Source organism: Neopelma chrysocephalum, unplaced genomic scaffold (assembly GCF_003984885.1).
Source record: "Neopelma chrysocephalum unplaced genomic scaffold, ASM398488v2 Primary Assembly neopelma1_65b, whole genome shotgun sequence".
Classification (NCBI taxonomy): domain Eukaryota; kingdom Metazoa; phylum Chordata; class Aves; order Passeriformes; family Pipridae; genus Neopelma; species Neopelma chrysocephalum.
Genome location: NW_020897723.1, coordinates 2,981,840 through 2,997,758, shown reverse-complemented (window position 1 = coordinate 2,997,758; position 15,919 = coordinate 2,981,840). Strand labels below are relative to the sequence as shown.

The 15,919-nt window shown below is 56.0% G+C and overlaps 3 protein-coding genes across 4 annotated transcripts in view; 1 reads left to right on the top strand and 2 right to left on the bottom strand.

The window, feature by feature from the left end:
- Window positions 1-381, bottom strand: part of TSC2 (TSC complex subunit 2) — a 33,115-nt gene extending 32,734 nt beyond the window's left edge. The window contains exon 1 of the mRNA XM_027684020.1: window positions 371-381. The gene's annotated coding sequence lies outside the window, so the exon portion shown is untranslated. The remainder of the gene's footprint in view (window positions 1-370) is intronic.
- A 105-nt stretch (window positions 382-486) lies between these two features.
- On the top strand, window positions 487-6,660 carry NTHL1 (nth like DNA glycosylase 1). 2 transcript variants are annotated; one of them, XR_003534317.1, is made up of 6 exons: window positions 487-564; window positions 1,450-1,682; window positions 3,454-3,624; window positions 3,904-4,063; window positions 5,404-5,550; window positions 6,163-6,274. XR_003534317.1 is itself a non-coding variant. In XM_027684026.1 (6 exons), exons 1-6 carry the CDS (start codon window positions 510-512, stop codon window positions 6,284-6,286), a joined length of 849 nt encoding a protein of 282 aa, XP_027539827.1. In that variant the 5' UTR covers window positions 487-509; the 3' UTR covers window positions 6,287-6,660. The 2 variants fall into 2 exon arrangements, 1 of the variants encoding a protein (XP_027539827.1); XM_027684026.1 differs by having other exon boundaries at window positions 5,445-5,550; window positions 6,163-6,660.
- A 775-nt stretch (window positions 6,661-7,435) lies between these two features.
- Window positions 7,436-15,919, bottom strand: part of SLC9A3R2 (SLC9A3 regulator 2) — a 32,664-nt gene continuing 24,180 nt past the window's right edge. The window contains exons 4-7 of the mRNA XM_027684092.1: window positions 15,049-15,202; window positions 12,775-12,818; window positions 12,173-12,235; window positions 7,436-10,037 (exon numbers count right to left, since the gene is read on the bottom strand). Coding sequence (XP_027539893.1) covers window positions 9,879-10,037; window positions 12,173-12,235; window positions 12,775-12,818; window positions 15,049-15,202 — 420 coding nt within the window. The 3' untranslated portion in view covers window positions 7,436-9,878. The remainder of the gene's footprint in view (window positions 10,038-12,172; window positions 12,236-12,774; window positions 12,819-15,048; window positions 15,203-15,919) is intronic.

Here is a 15,919-nt window from a genome sequence, read left to right as displayed (position 1 = left end):
CCCCAACACACACCGGGGGTCACCGCGGCCCCCCACCCCAACACACAGCGGGGATCAAACCACAGCCCAACAACACATACCGGGGGTCACACCACAGCCCAACAACACACACCGGGGGTCACACCACAGCCTCCCACCCCAACACACAGTGGGGTCACACCACAGCCCAACAACACACACCGGGGTCACACCACAGCCCAACAACACACACCGGGGGTCACACCACAGCCCCCCCCAACACACACCGGGGATCTCTCACAGGGGACACACCGGGGACACCCCGGCCGGGGGCTGCCCCGCACTCCCCCTAAGCCCCGCCAGACCCCCGCGCCCCCCCGGCCCGGGCAGCGCCCCCGGCCCCGCCGCTCACCCCCGGCCCCAGCCCGGCCCGGCCCCGCCGCCCCCGGCCCGCTCCGCTCCGGCCCCCGGCCCCGGTGCCGCCCCCGCGGAAGTCCCGCCCGTTCCGGCGGCCCCGGAGCGCTCCGGGCCCGGTAGTTCGCGGGGCCGCCATGTGTGCGGGCAGGGCCGGGCTGAGGCGGCTCGGCCCGGCCGGGGGGAACGCGGGTACGGGCTGGGCACGGGGACGGGGCAGAGGGGGGACGGGACAGGGATCGGGGATCGGGGGGATCGGGGGTACGGACAGAGGGATCGGGGTGCGGGAGAGGGAGATCAGGGACGGGGGGGATCGGGGGTACGGGAGAGGGATCGGGGGTACGGGCAGAGGGATCGGGGGGTGGGAGAGGGAGATCAGGGACAGGGGGGATCGGGGGGTGGGAGAGGGAGATCAGGGACAGGGGGGATCGGGAGTACGGGAGAGGGATCGGGGATCGGGGGTACGGACAGAGGGATCGGGTTGCGGGAGAGGGGATCAGAGATATGGGGGAGGGAAGAAGCGGGGTGCGGGAGGGGGTATCGGGGTTATGGGAGAAGGGGATCGAGGGTGGGGAGACGGGGAGATCGGGGCTTCTCGGGGGTACGGGAGAGGGGAGGATCGGGGTTGATGGGCACCCGTGCAGGGTACGGGGCTTGGGGTTGCACCAGGGGCAGTGAGGGTCCCGCTGGGACAGGGGCTGGGTGTCCTTGTCACATCCCTCTCGCAGCCCGGGATGTGGCAGTGCCCGGTGGCTGGTCCTGGGAGAGGCCCTGGGGATGCTTCTTCAGCAGCCTCACCTGTGTTCGTGTCCCCATAGTGTGACATGTCACCCCACCGTTGTCACCTGCTGTCACCTGTCTCCCAGGTCCTTCCAGCCCTCCCTCGCCCCGTGCTGGCTCTGGGCAGGGCTGGGGAGGTGTGAGGTGTTGCCACTGGGTTGGGACTATGGGGAGGGTGAGTTCAGCCCAGGTCAGGGTCCCCTGGGTGGCTGGTGGCACATTGGGGCCGTCACTGGGCTCTGTGGGAGACAACGGCGCCTTTCCTCAAGCCTGGAGTCTCTCTCCCATCCCTTGCAGTGAGCCAGACCCATGGCACCCCCAGCATCCCGAGGCGCAGCAGGAGGAGGAAGAGCATCGCCATCGCCTATGAACCTGGGCAGGGGGATGGTGTTGAGCCCCAGAGACCACGCTGGGAGCCCAGGGACTGGCAGGAGCAGCTGGAGCGCATCCGGGAGATGAGGAGGAACAGAGATGCTCCTGTGGATGAGATGGGAGTGCAGAAGTGCTATGACAGCAGTGCACCTCCACAGGTAACAGCACCTCCACAGGGAACAGCACCTCCACAGGGAACAGCACCTCCACAGGGAACAGCACCTCCACAGGGAACAGCATTTCCACAGGGAACAGCACTTCCACAGGGAACAGCATCCTGCTGCCTACTCCATCAGGCACAGGAAGACACGACCCCGGCCTCCCTGATCCTCATGTTGCCCCTGGATGTTGTCCCACTTGGGATATTTCCAGAGCAGAAAAATAAACATAGGGTGGATCAGGACTCTGGGCTGGGGTTGGTCCCACAGGAGGTCGTGGATGTGAGGGGCAGTGCTGTCTTCTGGGGCAGTCTGGCAAGGCATGAAGCCATGTCCCTTTTTCCCTTAAAAACCTCTGTAGGATGGCCTCCTCCCCTCTCACGATCCACTGTTAAGGGATACTTTTTGGAAGGAAGGGCGGTGATGGGATGGCTCCATGCTTCCCAAGCCCAGGAACACAATCAAAGGCCACGCAGATGTCACCTCCCTCCGAGGGGACCGTTGGCATCAGTACAAAAAACAAAGGCACGGTGGGACCTGGGGCTGCAGGGCTGCACTCCGTGCTTGGCACTGGAGTGGGAATGGGGGGATCTCCCGTGGGCAGGCTCAGAGGAGCAGTGGGAGTTCCTGGAGTGGGAACGTGGGGATCACCCATGGGCAGGCTCGGAGGAGCAGCGAGACCTGCTGGGCTCTGAAGGAGGGGTCTGGAAGACACAGCTGCACAGCCTCAGCACATGGAATTCTGTCCTTGCTGCTGGCATCATGCCGTGGGCTTGGATCCCTGGGGAGAACGATGAGCTCTGACCCCGGATCCGGACAGTGTCACACGCTCCACAGCCATGTGGGCTGGCAGCTGCGGGGCCAGGGGAACGGTGCAGCACATGGAAATAACTCCTTTTCCCTAGGGAAGCGGGGTTGTTGCTTCCAAGAAAAAGTGGATGCTTTAACCCTCAGCTCCTCACACCATTTCCTGGTAGTCAGAGATCATCCTACTTCCAAGGCACTCAGGGAATTTTCCTGGAGCACCTGTGGTTTTATAAACTTTGTACGAGAGCTGGAGAAAGGATTGTGTTGCATTTTATCCTGGGTCAGTTAGTTGCATCATCCTCCTAGTTCTTGTGGGGACAGAATCACATCTGGAGAAAAAGAATTGGGAAATAGGAGGTGAATGGCCTGGCTAAGTCTTGTGGGTCAGTGTCATGGTTTGAAAAGGCCCAAAATCCAATTCAGCAGAGGAACTTCTGGGTTTGTCCTTCATCTCCCAGACTGTCATCACAGACCTTCAGATTTGGTTCCATAAGGAGCTCACTGGAGCCAGATACCCAGTTCCTACTGAAGCCTAGTGGGAAAGGGATGGGATTCTCAGAAGCTGCTTAGAGCAGGAGTTGCATAAAAAGTCATTGGGCATTTGTACTTGTGCATCCTGTGGGGTCTTCTGAGAATCCCATCCTCAGGAAAAGCTTTGGCCCCTTATGGCTCAGTACTGGTGTCTTTGGATGTGAGATAGCAGACAGAGCTGCTCCCTGCCCTTTCATGGGTGCTGACAGCTGAGATGGAAGGTGTTTCTTTTCTCCTTGAATTGTGTGATGGAATTATCCAGGTTCTGGATTATTCCTGTTGCACCCTTCCAGTCTCTTGTAGGTGGATACAGCTGAACCAGGGCAGGAGCATATCCCACACTGGGCTGCAGATGGTGCTGGGTGGGAGAGCCGAGCCCTGGAGGTGGCTCTGGAGATCTCAGGGGGTCTTACAGCCTCCTCTTTTCCCCCAGGTCATGCGCTACCAGGTGCTGCTGTCGCTGATGTTGTCCAGCCAGACCAAGGACCAGGTGACATCGGCCGCGATGCTGCGGCTGCGCCAGCGCGGCCTCACCGTCGACAGTGTCCTGCAGATGGACGATGCCACCCTGGGGCAGATCATCTACCCCGTGGGATTCTGGAGGGTGAGTGAGGGATCTTGAGGCAGAGGAGCCCCCCGTGCTGGGACTCGGTCTGTGTGCCCTTCCCTGGGGGGATCTTCCCCCTGGAGTCAGGCTGCAGGCTGGATTTTACACCAATTTTGGCACTTAATTCCAAGGAGAAATCAAGGATCTGTCTCCCCTCCACAACTCCCATGTGTGGCCTCACCTGTAGGACACGCTCAGGAGTGGTTCGTTTTCTTGTCTCTCTGCCCTGTGTTGGAGGGCAGCTTGAATTTTGTGCCTTTCCCCTTGGTTTTCCAGAACAAAGTGAAGTACATAAAGCAGACAACAGCCATCCTGAAGCAGAAATATGGAGGTGACATCCCGAGCACCGTGGAGGAGCTGGTGCAGCTGCCAGGGGTTGGGCCCAAAATGGCCCACTTGGCCATGAACATTGCCTGGGACAGTGTGTCTGGGATAGGTAGGTTGGACTGTGTTTTCTCCCATTCCTCTCCTAAATCCTGCCTGATCCATTCCCTGACCAGAGGGGAAGCATTGCAGCTCCTGCCCCAGGACCCTGGTAGCATTCCTTCAGTTCATCAGGTGGGGTTGGAATGTCTCCAGAGATCCTCCCTGGGCAGCTGTTTCAGTTCTCTGCCACCCTCCATGCAGAGTTCTTCCTCATGTTGAGGTGGAACTTGTTTAATTAATGGCCATCACTCCTCATGCTGTCACTGGCACCACTGAGCACAGTCTGGCACCATCCTCTGACACCCGTTGGAGATATTTGTATGGATTGATGGGATCCCCTCTCAGCCTTCCCTTCTCCAGACTGACCAGGCCCAGCTCCTGCAGTCTCCCCTCAGCACAGGGATGCTCCAGACTTACCCTGTCTGTCCAGCAGCGAGTGCAGGAGGGGCAGAGCTGTGCCCGGGGAGCTGCTGGCAGATCACCTGCAGGTCCCAGCCTGGGGTCCCTGGGGACAGATTAGTATCCAGACTGATGTGCTGCTTCACGGAAGAGCCCTGGGGAAGCCAGGAGTGGTGTGACCCTATGAGTGAGTGCTGGAGGCCGGCGTGGGCAGGAGCTGGATCCTGCAGCCCCACCGGGGACCATCAGCTGGACAAACCGTGGCTCTTGCTCTACATTTGACAGCCCTTGGGGTCTGTTGTTCTCCCTGCTGTGGGGGAGGGAAGTTCAGAAGCAGCCAGACTAGCCAAGTGTTTTCCAAATAATTGTGTGCTCAGTTTTGATTTAGGAAGCAAGGCTTAGTCTTCCTGTTTACAGCAATTTCCTGAGTTTTGCCCAATTAGCCCTAGAGACAGGTTTATCACTGCTGATCTAACAATAATACACTTTGCATTCAGAGCTTTTTAGCTCAAAGCACTTTATAAACACTCGTTTAAGCCTCCCAAACCCTCCTGTGCTGGTGGGTATTATGAAATGTGTTTTCCCTCTGGGTAAGTAAACGAAGGGGCAGAGATTGCAATTTGCGTAACATCAGCTGAAACACCGGGAGGATGAGGATGTAGGGAGGAAGGGAATGGGGGACAGGCTGCCCTGTGCCTGCTCCATTGGAGCAGAGGAACCTTTGGAGGGAGGCTGGCTCGGATTGTGTGAGCGTGGGGAGAGATATCCATCCCAAATGCCTTTGGCTCTGGGCCTGGGAGGAAAACAACACGTTTGTTCTTCGAGTGAGTCTCCCCTCCCCTCCTCTCCCATTCCACCTGCCTGTTCCTGCTGCCTGCAGGGGAAGCCCTGCAGGGCCCTGGGCCTGGTGGGCTGTGACAGGCAGCTCTTGGCTGTGCTCTCTCCGTTCAGGTGTCTCTGCCCCACCTAAACTCTGGGCTCTCCCTTCCCAGCTGTGGACACCCACGTGCACAGGATCGCCAACAGGCTGAAGTGGGTGCAGAAGGAGACCAAGTATCCTGAGGAGACTCGGGTGGCACTGGAGGACTGGCTGCCCAGGTGAGGCTGCAGGAGCCATGGCTGCACACAATCCTGCTTCCAGCATTTTGGGACCCTCCTCTTTCCAGGGACTAGTTGCACGTGTTTCTCCTCTCCCAGAGAGCTGCAGCAGCATCTCAGCTGCTTGGGTGTGTCCTGGCTGTCAGATGTGTCAGTCACCATTAGTGCATCCGGAGTTCTTGATCCCTGATTTTTGCCCTGACAAGTTTACCGTGTGCTTTTCCACCCAGGACCTTGCTGAGCCTAATGGCCACAGCAGTGTCAGCCCAGGGCTGGATTCTGGCCTTCACTGATGTTTAATTTTCAGTATCAAACGCCAGCTGACGGGTACACAGGGACATCTCCACACCTGGCACGTGCCTGGGCATAAGGAAATGACCACAGGCACTTGGTGTCACTGTCCTTTGCTCCCACCCAAACCAGCAGGATCTGGAAGGGTTGGGAGGGCTGTTCCTAGCAGGGATCAGGAAAGGCTGGGAGTCGCCTCCAGGCTCCTGGGGAAGGCAGGAAGAACAGGCAGTAGGGGAAGAGGGATCCTCAAACAGCACAGGCTGCTCTCTAACCCCTCTGAGCAGCTGTATAGGAACGCTCATGTTTCTCCTCTCACTGCAGGGATCTCTGGAGGGAGATCAACTGGCTCCTGGTGGGCTTTGGCCAGCAGACCTGCCTGCCTGTGAACCCTCGCTGCAGCCAGTGCCTCAATCAGGACATTTGCCCAGCTGCCAAGAAACACTGAGGGATCATCCACAGCCTTTGGAGAGCCACAAAGCTGCTTGGGCTGAGCAGCAGCTGAGCTGGGCCCTGGTAAAGCTGGGCCTTGCACGGGGCTGGCTGTGTGACTGCAGGGAACAGGAGCTGCTGGAGCCAGCTCAGCACCTCGGGAGGGAGCAGCTGCTGGCTCGGCTCTGGAGGGGAAAAAGGGGCTTGGAGAGTGCAGCAGTCCTGCTGTGCCAGTGCTGGAGGCTCCAGCCTGTGTGAATGCCTCAGCAGGGCCCAGCTGTGCCACACTGAGTCACTGCAGAGAAAAGCTTTGTCCTCGGGGACTTGCTGCTGCTTGTAAATACACATTTAATAAAGGTGGTGGTGGGAGTTTTTTTTGCACCCACAGGATTTGCTGGCAGGGGGAGGAGGGCGTGGGTGACCTCAGCAAAGCTGAGACCATGGCAACCAGCCCTGCCAGCCAGGAGCAGGCAGCACACCCCTGCCAGCCACCTGCCAGCCCGGGTTGCCAGGGGCTCTGCCACAACAAGGTGTGGTGTCTACAGGACAAAAAGGAAACAGCCTCAAGCAGAAGGTTCAGGTTGGACATCAGGAGGAATTTCTTCACAGAAAGGGTGGTCAGGCCTTGGAAGGGGTTTTCCAGGGAGGTTTGGAGTCCCCACCCCTGGAGGTGTCCAGGGAAGGACTGGATGTGACACTCGGTGCTCTGGGCTGGGGGACAAGGAGGTGATCAGGCACAGGGGGGACTCCATGATTTTGGAGGGCTTTTCCAACCTCAGTAATTCCGTGATTTTAAGGTACAGCTGAAGCCTTCCCGAGCCAGCATCAGAGGTGATCAGTGCCTGGACAGGTGACCTTTGGGTCCTGGCAGCAGGAGAGCAGGGGGTCACACAGGAACAGATGAGCCAGTGTGCCAGCAAGGGTTACAGTGGCCACAGGAGCCAGGCTTGTGTCCTCAGGAGCTGCCAGAAGGGACACCACCACCCCTGTTTTGTTCTTCAAAGAAAGGGCAGTGCTGACTTCATTGTGGAGCTTCAAAGGAATAATTTCAGCTCCTCTTTAAGCGGGCCAGGGAGGAAGCAAAGTTTATAATGTGCTAAAGGCGGCTACAATTCCGCTCTGAAGTTCCCTGCAGCAGCTGAGGAACGAGCAGATAAGTCCTGGGTACATGGGAGACCAAGTTTATTACTGACATTACAGTGTACATTATGGTTTTGCAATGCAGCTGACAGCCTTATACCTTTATTGATTTTTTTTTTCCAAGTTAAATGTACAGGAACTGAATAATTACTACTGAGCTACAAGATGTCAGGAACATGGTAACGCTTCAACCAGGAGCAGTTTCCATGGACTAAGCAGAGATTAAGATTTTAAATCTTATCAGTACGGGTTTGCACACCTGATTTCTTTTGATCTGCATTCAAGGCTACGTGTTCTTTTCTTCTCCCCCCACCTCAACTACAGCAGTCTTGGATGAGAAATGGGGTATTTACAACAGGTCTTTGCTCTCTGAGCTGTATCAGGGTGTCCTGGGAACGCTCTGCCCTGTGCAGCCCGGGCACTGCCGGGGTTTGGCGATGCGGGCACGGGAAGCAACGTGCACACCATGAAAAAAAAAGCTCCTTCCAAACATTACCCATTGATAGAAGATCCTATTTTGGGGGCCCAAAAGAGAGCAGGTAACTTGAGGAGGGGTAGGGAAGTGGTGTCTTAATGGCAGAGCCCTGAGGGGAGGCAACCTCTCCACATGCCCCCTGATCCTGCTGCCTGTCTGTCACTGATAGCCAAACACCTGCACCAGTTCCTCTCCAAAGTCATTGTCTGCAACCTGTTCAGCCCATCCACAACCCTAAAAGATAACTTTCCTAAAGAGAACTCATCTCCTGCACCCCTGAGGCTCTCCACGCTCTCTTGCCAGCAGCAAAGAGCCACAGGCATCAGCTGCTCCCCACGGGGAAGCCAAACACCCCGTGCCGAGCCCCAGCCTGCTGCTGAGGAGAGCAGAGAATGGTATAAGGCACCTTTTAGCTCCATATTTTGGAAATACCTTAGGAAATACATGCAGAGCTGTTCCCATGGCTGACTAACCCAAGGACTTTTATCTCGGCAGTGCTGGAGTGAGGCAGGGCACAATCACAGCTCTGTTTGTGAGTCACTGATAGCCAGCTGATCGCTGCTGTTTGCTTTCAGCTGGGAAAAGGGGGTTTGTGCTCCACTGTCCTGCTGTGCCCAGTCCCTTCCCAGCCCGGGCTGGGATTGCTGCTGGAGCAGGGGAGGGAGCGGGACAGCCCTGTCACAGCCGGACACTGCCCCGGTAACACACCTCTGCCACCTGTGAGTGGTGCAGTTCAGCTGAGGCACCTTCCCTCACACTGCCAAAGGCAAGTCATAAAGGGCCAAAATGGGCTTAATCTGTAATGCTTTAAAGACACACGTTGGGTGCCATGAGCAGGGGCTTGGAGGAGGCCACAGAACACCAAAGCAACTGCCCATTCCATCACACCACTGCCAGCTGCTTCTCCAGCCCCACGGGGACCCACGGCTTTGCAGGATGCCCTTCCCATGGCAGGACACACTCACGGGCTGGAGGCACCAAATCCCAGCCCAGGTGGGACCCAGCCACGCTCCATCCTCAGCCCAGCCCTCTTCCCAACGCCGAGCCCACACCTCTGCCTTCCCCCCTGGAAGCAGAGCTGGCTCGTCCTCACTTCCAGGTCTGTCCAAAGAGGTTTTTTGTAGCATCCTGTGTCTCTGGTCTCCATGCGCCGCGGGGCAGGACCGGCCCCCTCCCTGCCTTCCACGGCTGCAGGTGGTGAGGGCTGTGCTGGGGTTGGGTTTTAAATCCTGCCCTCTCCCCTCTGCAGAGCTGTCGAGGATGAAAAAGGGGCTTTTATTGCCAGGGCAGGAGCTGCTGGTGGGAGGGAAGTTCCTAAACTAACTGGAAACATATGGGACTTGATTAAAAAAAAAAAAAAACAAAAAAACCCAAAAACAACAAAACAAACGTTTTTGCTTCAATAGCAAAGCCAACAGGAGCCATTTCCAGCCACAGTCCATTTTCCCATCGTGGGATCAGCTAATGCTGGACACGGGGTGCTGGGGAGGGGGTGCCAGGCACACCCCACCCTGTGGGCACCCACCACGAGCCCTGAGATGTTTGCACAGGGGCGCAGAGCATCCCATGGGGCTCACTCTGGGATACCCACAAAACCAAAACAAACACCCCTAAATAAAAAAATTTAAAAAAAGAAGTAACAGAAGCCTAAATGATTCAGGAAACAAGAGTTAAAATTCTTCCAGTCCTTTCTCACAGGAACAGGGGACGGCGGGCAGCCAGAGCCAGGCTCGAGAGCAAGCAAGAGAAGGAGCTTTGGTCACATTTGTCTTATGAGAATCGCTGGTGAGTAACAACAATAATAATAATAATAACAATAATAATAATAATAAAAAATAAAAATAAAAAGGGCTTTAAAATACGCCTCGTAAAAGCAACCAGTGAAGAGCAGAGCACAAAGCATCTCACGTGGACACTGAAGGACAGGGCGTAGGCACCTCAGAAACGTCCGGGCTGGGCGGGAGGGGGGCGGTGGTGGCACCACCAGCCGGGCTCAGAAATTGCTGAAAATCTCCCGTTTCTTGTTCCAGTCCATCTGCGGCGCTCGCTTCTTCACCCGCTTGGCCCTCACCTTCTCCTTGGCCTCGGCGGCCGTGGGGCTCAGGCTCAGCCCGCTCTCCTCAAACGGGTCCTTCTTGTCCCCGTCTCCGTCCTGGAGGGGGGAGAATGGAGAGGAGGAGTCACCCCCAGGCAGGTCCCCACATGGATGTGGTGTCCCGCAGGGTTCCACCCCTGAGAGGCATCTCACAGAATCCCAGAGTCACTGAGGCTGGAAAAGAGCTCCAAGACCATCGAGTCCAACCTGTGACCAATCCCCACATTTAACTTTTCTTCCTAAAGCCACTGTGGCAACGTGTCCCCAGGCAGAAACTCCATGTGCCAGACACCCCAATCCACCAATCCTGACCCTCGTGGTGCTGCAGCACCACATCACCACATCCCTCAGTGTCCTGACCAAAACACTTTGACTCCCCTGTTGGGGGTCTCTGAGCCCCTCAACCCTCCCCCAGTCCTGGGAAGCACCACCAGCAGCTGCACATCATGGGCACAATCCAAAGGTCCTGCTTGCTGCCTGGAGCCAGGCAGGGGGGAAGTGCCCAGGGGGGTTTGGGACAGAGGCTGCACCCAGAGCTGCAGGGCTGCACTCATGTCAAACACACAGAGTGGAGACCTTCAGTTTCCAGGAAACACTTTAAAGTTTTCCTGCTGGCACTGCTGCCCCACCACAACATGCCCAGCTCCAGAATAATGATTGCACAAACCCTGCTGATAACCACGGGCAGGGCCTTCCACCAGCACCGAGAGATAACAGCTCTGGCTGTTAACAAAAGCAAACTGACCCAAACTGAGCTCAGACAACCCCCCAAGCAGCCCCAGGACTCTGGCTTCTAACACAGGGGTGGGACAGCAAGCCCTGAAACAGCCCAACAGTGACTGTGGGAGGAACCCCTGTGCTCCAGCACTGGGACCAGTTTTCCAGTTTTTCCACCCCAGGGACTCTGACTCCTCGTGCAGTGACCCCTGAAATGGCCCAAAGGTGACTCCAGGGGGGGAATGGCTGTGCTCACCACTGGGACACAGCCTGGTTTTCCAACGGCAGCAGCCACTGGAGCAGGACATGTATTATTTAATGCTCAGAGAGAAATGGAGATGCCAGACTGCAGGCGTTTGGCCACAGCTCGGCCACAGCTGGTGTCCCACAGGGGCTGTGGGTGCTCAGAGAGGCCCTGTGAGCACTTGCTGCTGTCAGATTCCTGCTCCTAAGTGTCCTGGGGCAGGGGACAGCACAGCAGAGACCCCACAGAGCACCTGCAGGGAGACATTCCTCTATTTCTAGCAGAACCTCATGCTAAAGATAATTTTTTGAGCACTTTACAAACCCCCTACTTCTTATTTTAAGAGAAGAAAACCTGCTAAATCAATAGTACCTGAGAATACCAATCTATGCCTTGTGTTGACTTTTGGTTGCCCCTTCACCTTGTCCAGCAAGTTCTGCCCCTTCACTGAGGTGCTGGGCCAGGCTCCTCCAGAGGAACCCCCCCAGCCCTGCCAGTCACCAAATCCAGCTCCTCCCATCCCGAGCAGCTCCTTTAAAAACCGTGACAAATTCACTGTGCTCCAAACTAAAAGTAATTTGGCTTTTTCAAATTTTTGCCTGCCTTGGTCCTGGCAGCAGCACTGGAGCCTCCCAGCTCTGCTACTCCCAGCTTCCCAGCCTCCAGTCCTGGAGCTTGCCAGTGTAACTGCACTTAAGATCCCAAACTCTGCAGACATCCTTTCATCTCATACCTTCCAATCTCCTCAGGCAGGAGTCACTGCCCAGCAAGAGGCCAATTAACTTGCTGCCCTTAACCCTGGACAGCTGGGGCAGAGCCACCTCCTCCCTGAGGTCACGATGCCCCAAGGGACAAGAGTCCTCCCAGAGCCAGGACACAACCACACCCTTCCAAAATTCATCCCCTCGAGGAGCATCTGCTGCTGATGGGAGAGGCCACATGACCCCCATGAGCTGTTCTGTCCCCAGGACAAAGAGAGGAAGGAACCCCGAGGGTCCCAAGCCCTCAATCAGCCACAAGAAGAGTTATGTATCCATCCTGAAGGATTTATCCTTCCACACTCATCCACAGTGCAGGGGATGAGAGAAAACTCTGGATTTTGGCTGCTGGGTGGATACAAGTGAACCCAAGTCTGGGAAACAAGCTGAAAACATGTTGATACACAGCACCACAAGGCAGGTTTGTACCTACACCAGGGTGTAAAAGGGAAGGGGAGTGTTTGGGGTTTTACCTCTGATTCCTTCCCAGGACTCTGCAGGTCACTGTGAGATGAAGATGTGGATCCTCCGTTCAGCTGGAGGAAAGGAAAATGTTAGTCTGGTTTGTGCAAAGACAGATTTAGACAAAAAATAAAAACCCAGGTGGAAAAATGCTCCAGCCTGGTGGGGATGGACACCCCACTACTCTGTTGGGCCCCTCCAGGGATGGGAACGGAGCCTGGAGGGGATGGTCCAGCACACACAGGATCTCCCTGGATTTCCCACAATCCCCCACACCAAGGAGAGCATCCTGCCAGCACCAGGATGTCACCCACCTCCTCCCTCTGTCACGGGGATTGCACGGGGCTGAAACCAGCTCTGTTTGACCCCTGAATTAAAGCTGTAGTGGGGAGCAATTAAAACCAGCCAGCAGCAGTAAAGCTGAGCTAAATGAGCCTTGGGGGCATTCTGAGCATCCCCCTGCTCTCCAGGCTGGAGAGTCATCCCACCACGCTCGCCTGGCACAGGTGGGAGCCAAGGAAAGACCCCTGATCCCCCCTGATCACTCCAAACACTCCCAGCCAGCCCAGCTCCCCCCAGCCATCGGCACATCCCGGGGCAGGGCAGCACCCACCTGAGTCTGGGCAGATCCGTTTGTCATGGGCTGAGGAACCACCCCTGCACAACACAGAAGAAACACAGTGAACACCCTCAGCTGGCATCCCTGGGATCCTCAGGGCCCAGGAAAGCATCCCCTCAGCATCACCCACCTGCCATCCCACACCTGCCTCCTTCCCCTGCCCACCTCACCAGCTCATCCTGTCTCCTGGCTTTGTCCTGGGCTGTTCCCCTGCCTGCACAGAAGCCTCTCCACCCTCCCCTGCCCCTCGGGAGCCACATTGGTGCAGATTCCCCTGAATTCCCCCAATTTCACCCTGTTTTCACCAGAAGAAAACACCTTTTAGAAAGGGGACCAAGTAACCTTCTACAAGCCTTAACTGCAGCACACTCCCATTTTTTTGACCACTATTAATTTGTCTTCAGAAGCTCCTTAATTAAAGACCTTAAAAAAACAGCTCAAAATTCTGCACCACAATCAGCATCTCGTTTGCCACACACTGTTGTGACACCACCAACCCACTCCCCAGGCACCCTGGACTTCTATTTGCTCCCTTCCAATGATTTACACTAATAATATCCCACACTGTGGCACATTTAATGCATTTAAGCTGCCAGTCACAATGATCAAGCCCCAGAGGCATTATCATGTCTCATCTGTCCCAGACTAACAGATGTGTTAATTGTGATGAGATTTAATAACTGAATTATGTTGAGCAGGGATGCTTCCCTACAGACCAATCTGGGGGCCACATTCACTGCAGGGGTTCCTGGGGCAAAGCAGTGTTTAGAAAAAGAAACCTAAATCTTCATTTTGAGAGCATGCTGGTGGAAAAACCTCAGTTGTGGCATTTGGGTCCCTAAATATTTAACCATATTGAATGTTGGACTCATGTTCAGAGCTCTGAGCAATGGGCATTAGGAGAGTCAGCTCATAGCAGAAGTGATGTTGAGGCCTCTGGTATCATAAGAAGATAAATTTTAAATAATTTAAAAGGAAGCAAGCTTCAAATCACAAGGGATATTAAAGTGGAACTGGACTTTAAGAAAAAAAAGTAATTTCAAAACGAGCCACGTCTAGAAATACTTTCATATTTCCTTAATCCTGAAAGGTCTTAAAATCCACTCATTGGCTTAAAGGTTGAGGTGCTGAGGATCAGCTGTAAGGCTTGGAAATGGTCAGTTTGAGGCCAAAGTGGTTCGATTAAAGAGTACAGTTATTATTTCCTCTCACCCTGTAAACAACAGAACCTACCAGAGCACTTTGTCACCACCCAGACAGACCCAACTCACCGAGGCAGCAGCGAGTGCTGCAGGGCCAAGGCAGGGGCTGGAGCACCCACCCACCCTCCCAACAGATCTGTGGCTCCGGCTCCATCCCCACCCTGGGAACAAGGGCTCCTTTATGGCCGGTGCCAGCAGACAGCCCCGGCTCCTCCTGGGACCCCGCGGAGCATCTGACACCGCGCTCGCCCCGCGCGCTCCCAGCGCCGGCTGACCCACTTCTCCGGACAAATCTGCCCATTGAGCATCCCGGGAGCAGATAAGGAACAGCTGTCCTGGGAACAGAGCTCCCTGCTGAGCCAGGGTGGGGGGCAGGCCAGCCTGGGAGCGCTCCCTGCTCCCTCCCAGCCGGGACACGGCAGGTTGGGAGCGGCCGGGCAGCTTTTCCCTGCCAGGTTTCAGCAGCGAGGAGGAAAAGTTTTCCTGCAGCGGCCCTGCCGTGATCACCCGGCGTGAAACCCTTCCCCCTGCTCACAGTGGGTGAAACCCTTCCCCCTGCTCACAGTGGGTGAAACCCTTCCCCCTGCTCACAGCAGCTTCGCCCCGTGGCTGTCCAAGCACCCTCGGGTTCCTTCGCTGGAGCAAAGACCAGCAGTTCATAGAATAATAAAAAATCCTGGAATGGTCTGGATTGGAAGGGATCTTAGAGTCCCTCTCATTCCAACCCCCTGCCGTGGGCAGAGACACCTTCCACTAGACCAGGTTGCTCCGAGCCCCATCCATCCCCAACCTGGCTTTGGAGGCTCCCCCCGAATCCCACCACACCTCAGTCACTTCATGGCAGCGAGTTCCTAAGTTAATTATTCACAATGTAAAAGTAACAAACTGTTTTTTGCCTGGATTAGGGTGTACTCTCGCTATTTATAAATAGCTGGGTGGTGCTCAGGAAACTACTGAGGGATGAGACAGAAGGGAAACGTGACTCTCCCTCGCTCCTGAGATCCCACCCGTGGCACGGTGAGTCATGGGAACGCCACAGGGCCACCCTGGGAAAGGAAGGGCTCACCTTTGGTGTGCTCCTCCGTGGGGGTCACCCCCAGCTTCTTGAAGTATTCATCTGTTTCGGGGTCCACCACCAGGAGCCTGGCTTCGTTCTCCCTGGATTTGATGTGGGACACGACCTCCGAGTGCCGCAGGCCTTCCACGTTTATGCCGTTCACCTGCAAAGCCACAGCATCAGCACCCAAACCTGTGCCCCTGCAGACCCCCAGAACAGCCCCCTCTTTCCCAAAAGGATGGGATTTTTCCTTTTTTAATTTCTGTTGGGATGATGGAAGGCTTTGGGCTTTTTTTTCCCTCCCCCTCTCAAGCCAGCCATGGCCTCCTAAACCCCCCAGTGCCTCTCCCAGAGCATCCTCGGTGTTACTGCACGTCTCTGCCTGTGTCCCAAACACATTCATTGGGAATCACAGACCCCAGGCTCCACCACCACCTCACCCACCCCAGTCCCACCAAAACACTTTCCCTGCCCTCTTTAGTGATGTCAAACCCAGCCTTCCCCTGGATGTGCCCCAGGAATCTCAGGCTGATTGTGGGGTGCAACCAAGCACGGGCACAGGCTGGGTGCCACTGGTTTGTCCTGTGGCATCCCTGAGCCATCCTTCATCCCTTTATGATGGAAATCCATGGATTTTCTGTGTCACTGATGGGTGAATGCCTGTGCCTGCCACACGGATTCATCTCTCCCTTCCCTGCCTGCGAGTCAGGACCTACAGGGAACATGATCCTCTGCTCCCAATTGTTCCCCACAGCGAGGGGACAATTGTGATTCAGGGGCATTGTTTGGTGGGAATGAATCACCCTTTGTCCCGACAGGAAGGGCCCCAACAGCCTCGGCAGGACCCAGAGGGGGTGGCTGCTGCTCCTGGATGCCAAGG